The 8525-nt window shown below is 38.4% G+C and overlaps 1 protein-coding gene across 2 annotated transcripts; it reads left to right on the top strand.

Moving 5' to 3' along the window:
• Window positions 1–21: 21 nt before the first annotated feature.
• Window positions 22–5675, top strand: LOC135348596 (uncharacterized). Of its 2 annotated transcripts, XM_064546864.1 has the most exons (13): window positions 22–407; window positions 473–520; window positions 577–1158; window positions 1221–1301; window positions 1361–1428; window positions 1492–1707; window positions 1764–1835; window positions 1902–2174; window positions 2756–3160; window positions 3221–4780; window positions 4830–5011; window positions 5063–5231; window positions 5350–5675. In XM_064546864.1, exons 1-13 carry the CDS (start codon window positions 89–91, stop codon window positions 5569–5571), a joined length of 4197 nt encoding a protein of 1398 aa, XP_064402934.1. In that variant the 5' UTR covers window positions 22–88; the 3' UTR covers window positions 5572–5675. The 2 variants fall into 2 exon arrangements, with proteins under 2 accessions (XP_064402934.1, XP_064402933.1); XM_064546863.1 differs by having other exon boundaries at window positions 1361–1707; window positions 5350–5674.
• The last annotated feature ends 2850 nt before the right edge of the window (window positions 5676–8525 follow it).

Consider the following 8525-nt stretch of genomic DNA (forward strand, 5'->3'; position numbering starts at 1 on the left):
ATGCTATTTTGTTGAGGACATCCAAGTTTATACAAGCGTACAAGTAGATCTCTACGTACAAGCAACTCGCAAGCAACTGGTAAGCTTCATGGAAAGCTCGAGCAAAGAAAGTAAAGCTGTTATGGGTGAAGCCACTAATGAAACTCTAAGAAAGTTTTTCATGCCCCTTCTTTCGGCTGTTATGATGGGTGATGTTCCACTCACTCTCTATTCAAAAGGTTTGATAGACCAGCGAGTATTGGAATTTTACACAAACTCAGCACATGATCAGTCACAAAAAGGCACAAGAATTGTAATGCATTTGCAGAATGTGTTAAGAGTTAAACCAAGCTTGTTCGAAACATTTTGTAACATATTATCAGAGAATTCTGAAAAGACAATAAGTGATCTAGCCAAAGAGTTAAAAGGTAACTGCAAATAACCTGTGAAGTATGAATTATAATTATTCCCTCTGTTTCAATAATTATTACAGCTGAATTTAGCCAGCAGGTGACACAACTGAAGTCATCGCCCAATTCAGGTTTGTTTTCTTTGCTATAAACGTTAATCAATTTAAACACTATAATTATTTTATAGGAGACAACGTGGAGCTGGAAAAGCTAAAAAAGAAACTGGAAGTCTACATGGATGACCGCTCAAAAACTGACCAAACAAAAAGTGCTGCAAATGAACTTATAAAAAGTGCCCTAAAGCAATACATTGAGAGCCTTGTGCAGAGTGACATGCCCAATGAAACACTAAAAGAACATATACTAATGCTGTGCCAAGAAGAAGCTGGTTTGATTCCAGCTGATTTGCATAAGTGGATTTTTGAACAGATAGATAGTTTACAGTTGTCTAGTAAACTCCAACGAACTCTAACTCTCAAGTCCTCACCTAATATCCCAGCTCAGAGGCGGAAACCTGTCAAACTCTTTTGTAAGGATACTATCTACCATGCTGGTCTCTGTTGCCACGCTGTTACGACTTGCTCGTCTAACACAATTTTCAAATTCCTTTCTATACACACTCATTCGTTTATGGAAAGTTCTCTCTCCTTGGAAGACACAGGTATGGACCAGTACCTCATTGCCAAACAAGGGGATACCCTTTACGTTGCTTTTCAAAGTCTGATGAGCATCAATCTTTGGATTCAGAAGTACAAATCTTTTGCCGCAGGTAAGAATTTCATGCATAATAATTATGTTGGTATTGACTAATCATGTTATTGCATGTTAAAGGGATTGAACAACAGACCAACAGGGTTCCAATTCGGTTCTTCATTGAACAGCTCCAATTGGGAAAGAGAATTGTGATCACAGGTGAGTAATGGCAGCCTCACTTTGTTTACACATGCATGCACTTACTTTCTGTGGATCAGGTTTTTCATTTGGTGGAACAATGGCATGCAATGTGATTGCAAAGTTATGGAGAGAGACCTATGCCAATGTCAGTCTTGATGTTCTCAAAAAAAATGTCGTCTGCATTTGTTTTGGGCTGCCACTGATTCAGATTCTTCAAGTCCAAGAGGCCATTAAAGATTTCCCCAGCATTGAAGAGACAATCCACTCAATTTACTGCAAAGACGATGTTATTCCAGGCTTGCTTCACTACTTCAGGCAGGGATGCATGCACTACACTACCCTGAAGAGTCTGGGGAGTATTGCAGCCACTGTTAAGTCATCCACGAAGCAAAATGGTTCTAATGAAAATTTGGGAGCACAAGTGGTCAGTACTTGAATTACAATATACATGTATGTATACAAACACTATACATTTCTCAGGACTTTAAAACTCAATTTTCTGAGCTATTTCTTCCATGTATGGGTACACTCCAAGAAGCAGCTAGCAAGAAGGTGAGTTAATTAACAGATTGATTGTACACATGATACGGTATTGACTGATGTATTGTACATTGCCAGCCATCATATTCTGGTGCTGTCTCAAGCTGCGTATCTCCGCAATCTGAGTCACAAGCTGCTAAAGATCTGAAAGATACTCTGCAACAACTGACCGATAATAGTTCAATAGATTTCAAACCAACGAACGTGTTGCTTCCTGGTACCTGCTATGTGATGTCAACAGAGGACCGAAAAGGCCTTGTTTGGAATGAACTGCCAAAGTCTGCTGTGGCAAGTATATTGTACGTGGACAAAGCTGCAATTGAGAAGCTTGACAGTGGCATTTTCAAGAAGGTGTGTCTGTTACAACCTTGTATGGCTTACTGCTCAATTGTAATGGGTACTACTGTAGTTGACGTAATTCATTGCAGTGCTCATAAGTAAATATCATGCCCAAAAAACGGGGCGTACATGTCAGTAGAGTCGGTATGATATCAATATTGCATGTGCAATGTGTATTCATATCAGGCGTAGATCAACAAAAGCAACTCAGATCAACCATGCACGTATGGGCATTAATTGTGATAATTTTATGATGCATCATTAATTTGATCTACGTGTGTGTAAAACGCCCACATTTCAAGTGGCTCTAAACCACTCAAAACAGTCAGTATGTGTGGTTATAATTACGTGCACATGAGTAGAATTTCTGATTGTAGCCCGCCCGCCTTCCTATAGCCATACATGGTCATTATAATTATGTCAACTCACACAGTTTACAGTGACGTATTATACATACATGTACATGTACTCATATCAAATAATGCCCTAGCTATATGAAATATGATATATAGTAATCTACTCCTGATTATTATCAGCTATAGATTGTGTATATGATTATAGTACAGGTTCATTCTTTGTCAATTACCTTTCAGCACAATATGGAGCAGTATAGGAACAAAATGTTTCGCTGCTACCTCGAGAAGGAGCCTTTAAAATTTACAATTTCAAAAGAAAGCCAAAGCACGTCCGTGAAAGCAGTTCAATTCCTGAACCCCGAAGTGAAAGGTGTTGAATGCCACATGTACCCTAAAGAGAATGTTCTTGTTCTAGAAGGGGACAACCTTTGGTTCTGTTATATGGTTTGTGTTGGTGAAGATAGTCAAAATGTGAAACGCATTTCCACTCCTGCTCAAAGTATTAGCCGGAAGTCTATCCAAGTTAACTACAAGCAGACAAGTCAAGATACTAGAGAGTATGGATCTTCTTGTGAGAATATAATGGTGACCCTACACAGCCATTTTTCCGAGCCTCTGAAAAAAATTGTGACAATAAAACAGGTATATAAAAATAAAAATAATGTTATATAGACTAATCAAGGTTATTTCTTTCTTTTACAGAATCGGTATTCCTTCTCTGTGAGGCAAATCCAGTTGGCTAAACATACTCCTACTCAAGTGATTGAGCTTGCATACTGGACAGCTATGCTAGAGCGAAAGTGCATCAAAAACGACCAGAAGCCTTCAAAGCGATTTACTGCTATCATACACTTCCTTCAAGAAGCTGTAAACATAGTTCCTCTGGAGAGTATATTGCATGCCATCGCCTACAGTGATGATAAAACCGCCTTAGAATGTGCAAGAGCTTTAAAAGAATCGAAAGTGAAAGTACCAAACTCAGTTATGGCAGGAAGTGCAATGGTTGATGCCTGTATTCATCTTTCACTGGGTATACGTCTGACCCATCTCAACAAGGAGGCTCTCACTCTATTTCGAAAGAGCTTCATGTTCAAAAGAATGCTAAGAAAAGAACTTTCACAACTTTCGACCTCCATCATGGATCCTCCAGAACCAAATGTTCCAAATGTTCCCCCGAGATACTCGGATATTGTTCGTGGATCACAAAATGAAGAAGAAATTGCGTTTTTACACTCGATAGCACCTCTATGGCCTCTGATTATCCCTATGTTCGCTTTGAGTGAGACATTAGAGTCAATATCTGCTGACCCGCTGGATTCTGACTTGGCTGATTTCATGGAAAAAATCCTCGATGAAAAATTTGTTGAAACAGTTAGTCAAGCTCAACGCAATCAACAATTGCAATTGCCAGTAATATCAAAGAAGTTCATCAAGCAACTTTATCCTGTTAGTCCTCTGAGGCATACCATGCGTATTCCAGTTTTACAATCACCGGTCAAGGTCTTGAATGAAGCAATTGATCAGCTTAAAACACTTGAAAGTATCCAAGATCACGAAAATGAAAGTGATAATGCTCCCAATGAGAAGATGCTAGTTGTTGTAAAAGACATTCACAAATCAAATTTGCAAGTATGCACGGCACTTCTAGCAGCTTTTATGGAGCAACAAATTCACATACCACTACTAAGTTCCCCCGAGGTTATGGCTAGCAACATTCTTTCCGCCAGCTCAGCTCCAGTTGCTATGGGAGTGTGGGCATTGTTTAGCATGAGCCTCGATGACCTTCAGCATATGCTTGCCTCGACTCGTGGCAATGCTCTTTATGTTGAAATTGAGGCCTACATCGCTGGAGTACTTGATCCAGACAACCAAGATGAGCAAGAAAACACTGAGGTTCAGAAAAATCCAGAAGAAGAAAACTATGCCGGTAAACTTCAATTTCTATTGCAAGGAATAGAACAAACTGCCACATGTAGTACGGAGTATATAAGTTACTCCCTTGAATACCAACTTTGCAAACATCTCAAGTTTGACCAGACACTATCTGTTAACGAAATTATGTTGCGATGGAACTCAATTTTCAAGAACGATGCCCTCTCCCTCGTAGCTCCAAGTTACAGACCTCTCATTGCACGGTGGCTAAAATGGGTCCTACTTGTTCATGATTTACGAGAAACTTTAGCAAGCTACACCTGTGTTGGGGTTATTGGATTGGTTAATTCTGGAAAATCTCAACTAGTCAGCACACTTTTCAATTCAAAGGTACGTAGTACAATGTGTGCTTGGGTGTACGTATTCTTTAATTTTGTAGGTAATGGTGGGCACAACAAAGTCAACGCGAACAACTGTGCCGTTTATATACAATTATGATGGTGTTGTTGAAGGATTTGATGTGATTGATTTCCCTGGTGTGGATGATAAAGATGCAGTTCCTGAATTAGCGAAACTGCTTGTCAGCCTGTGCCAGGCTGTAGTGTTCGTGGTTGATTACAGGTAAGTTTCCAATTATACTAATTCAGTCAATTGACTACATTCCTTTTATAGAAAAATCAACACCGAACCAGCTCAGGCCTGGTTGAAATGCCTCACCAAAGAGGGCGGCCATATCCCTGTTTTAATTTGTTTGACCTTTGCCGACAGACTGCTGGTCGAATGTCTAGAAAAAACAGAATCCACGCGTCTTTGTTATCAACATGTGGATAAAGAATTTGAGGTAATGATTGTTCATTTCTTTTAAGTATAATCCAGAGTGTATGAATATAATTAATAGGAGGCATATAGGCAGTCTTGTTCCCTTTTGTGCGAGTATGAGTCATTTTAATTTACTACAGCATATCAAAGAAAAACTCAGATTTCCTGTTGACCTCTACCCCAAAATTTCTGTGAGGTTGTGCTGCTTCAAAATTGCTAGTGACTCGAATTTGGAACCAAAAGATTTGCAAGCAGCCAAAATAAGCCAGACACATGATGTTGGTCAGTGGCTCGTAGAACTGTTTAGAAGTGAACAAGAAGACTTAGCTGACAATTTAGAGCAATTCCTTAAAGTGCACTAGTAATTATTATTGTGTACCATGAGCTTTATTCATAATGTTGTGTACGACACCTGCTCAAATTATTTAGTACATTCATTCGTTACATCATCATTATCTAAGAACAAAAGGTTATTGCCCGTGGGAATATATAATGTAGTCGCCTGTCTAAACGAAATTCATCACTTTTAAGCCACACTTATTCCAAGATAGCATTGATTGACAGACGAAAACAACCATGTGTTGCTAGCATGCATTACAAGGCTTCATTTGTTGCTAAACAGTTTCAACGCTGGCCTCTAAAATTACCAACATTATTCAACAAAGTGCTCATTAATAAGTGTTACAGTTATAATTGTTATTAAGGTCATCAGATATCTTATTGAAAAAACAATTAAATCACTCCACACACAATTACATAATCCTCATAATTACCATATCAAACACACCAATCTAAGCTAGTATGTCATTTTATAGCCCAGAATGTCATTGTGGTCGGACTCTTGCTGCTTCTGCAGAATTAAACACAGGCTGATAAGAATTAATGAATTCAGCGGAGGTAAGCCAAGATCAACAGGGTCACTTTTAAGATCATTTGCATCTTGTTCTGTTCTGTTCCTTTACCGTTTCTATTTCTCTTTATCGTTTATTTGCCTTTCTATACCTAGCTCACATGGTGTTTTAATTAGACCTTGGCGTACATCCTCTAGAATAGAATTAGTACATAGACTACTTGACAACTTTGAGTAAAAGACTGTTGCAATGCAATGCTAGGAATTAAAATGCATTTACTCACCAGTCAAATATTTGCAGATGTAAAACCAGGCATCCATTGCCGGGGTTAGTTTCATTTTTACCTGGCATTTCAAATTTGAGCATTTTATAAATCACTTATGGTCGTTAAAAATAACGGATGCAAGCGGTTCATTTCCAAACTCCATTTCGTTGCGAATTTGTTTGTGAGAAATAGGACATCTAAAAGCCAACTCATATAATTATGGCTTAATAGTCAGTCAGCTTACACAAAGCCATGTTGTAAGGATTAATGACATCATCTGCTACATTGCATAGCTGTCAACAGCTAGTTTTATGGTACGCTTTTGGCAATTGAGAGACATAAAACTTGCAGTATCTGGGACAAGAGATAAGATTTATTTTCAACTTTCCTTTAACACAATGTGATTCTTGTAAACATCGTCTCCAAGAAGATTAAACTCACTTCTTGCTATTAAATTAGCCATGAAAGCACATACAAAGCCAAGCGGTATAAAACTTGTTTGAAATCGGATAGATTGGTTCTGGATTCGGTTAATTGGAATGAAAACGGTGCTAGGTTGTATGCTTCTCAGAATAGCAGGAAGGAAATAGTCCTTAGATGATGGAATTGGAGCTGCGATGTTCACATGCACAAGCAGCTCAACTAGCTAGACTTTCAATGGGCAGAAAGTCTTTCCTTTTGGTTTCAATGTCTTCGAGTGAGAAGCGTCCACGATGTATAAAGTGATTGTATTTGTCCACAGGCAATTTAGAGTTTGTCGAAGCGTACACATCAAGATAATTTCACTTATACTTGAAAAAAAAATAATAATAATAAACCAGAAGTAGACATTACAAGCGTAAAAGAAGATGCACGCAAAGAAAGTGGAAGGTACAAAGTGACAACACAGGAAGTGACGTTGGACAATGCAAAGCAGCAGCGTAAATGCTCTAATGCTACTATATATATATAGAGAGTCACTTCTAGATGGTACATATACCAACATTGTATTTTGATTTCCGTGTGTATGTATGTTAATTTTTATAGTTTGCATAATAATAAGCACTGTATATGTATAGAGAAGGTGTTAGTGAGTACGCGGCAGCGGAAGTTTTCCTGGATATGTAAAGTGTTTCTTTAACAATCAATCACTTATTCACTCTAACTAGAACAGAAAATAGAAAAGCATATATACATGTACATATACACTAGATATGGGTTAGGGTTAGGGTTTAGGGTTAGATGTTCTTCTGGAACATACAACTCTAGAACAACAGGCAATAACAAATACATCTAACACTGGCAAACAGGAACTCAAGTTAATTAATTAGGTTCAGTCTGACAAAAGTGGACTCTTCCGAACTGATTTATGTAGGTATATGTACATAATGAACAGCTTTAATGTACAGGACGAGAAGGTATATACTCCCCCACACACACGCACACATGCCTGTCTCCTAGCAACACTACGAGTTAGTAGTATATGTATACATGCATGTTACACTATCACTATAATTATAGCATTGTACATAATAATGATTGTATACACTCTAGACAAATCATAGGAAGTTAGTGATACCGTATAGCGGGTAATTTTCGTGGGGTAAAATATTCGTTATTTTCATGGGAAAGCTAACCTCCACAAAATTTTAACGTAGGCGTGGAACGTAGGAATGCAGTGCAGGCAACAAGACTAAACGAACTTTTTACTCACGAAAACCACCATTTCTCGAGTTGAACGAATTTTTTACCCCACGAAACTTACCCGCTATACGGTAGTGAGGCTACAACTATACATGTACATTATACCATAGAGCATCTGCATAGATTGAGTAGTTACCTCTCCCTCCTTAATCTATGATTATACTTTGCATTCAATTTAGTATATTCATTGTTGAACACACACAATCACATGTATACCATACATGTATAATTATGATATAATTATGTAGTTCTATTTTAATAAAGGCGACATCATCATACTCTTAGCCTCGATCCCAGGCCGAGTTTTCGCTTTTATAACGGTTAGGCTAGCAACTATGCCTGGTACTAGTTGTCTGCGCATGCGTCAAATTTTCATTGTATTTGTGGTCGGCAAAAATATTTATACACGCACACACACACACACACACACACACACGCACACCACACCACACAGGATCGAGGCTATGATGTTGTGTACCAGCCACGCCCGGTTTTCTGCAAGAAGCCATAAAAGCTA

The sequence above is a fragment of the Halichondria panicea genome, chromosome 15, assembly GCF_963675165.1.
Source record: "Halichondria panicea chromosome 15, odHalPani1.1, whole genome shotgun sequence".
In the NCBI taxonomy this organism is placed as follows: domain Eukaryota; kingdom Metazoa; phylum Porifera; class Demospongiae; order Suberitida; family Halichondriidae; genus Halichondria; species Halichondria panicea.

Coding starts and splice junctions, on each gene's coding strand:
- LOC135348596 (XM_064546863.1), top strand. CDS start 89: ATGGAAAGCTCGAGCAAAGAAAGTAAAGCTGTTATGGGTGAAGCCACT. Junction 4,781..4,829: donor GCACACTTTTCAATTCAAAG/GTACGTAGTACA, acceptor TTAATTTTGTAG/GTAATGGTGGGCACAACAAA. Junction 5,232..5,349: donor ATGTGGATAAAGAATTTGAG/GTAATGATTGTT, acceptor AATTTACTACAG/CATATCAAAGAAAAACTCAG.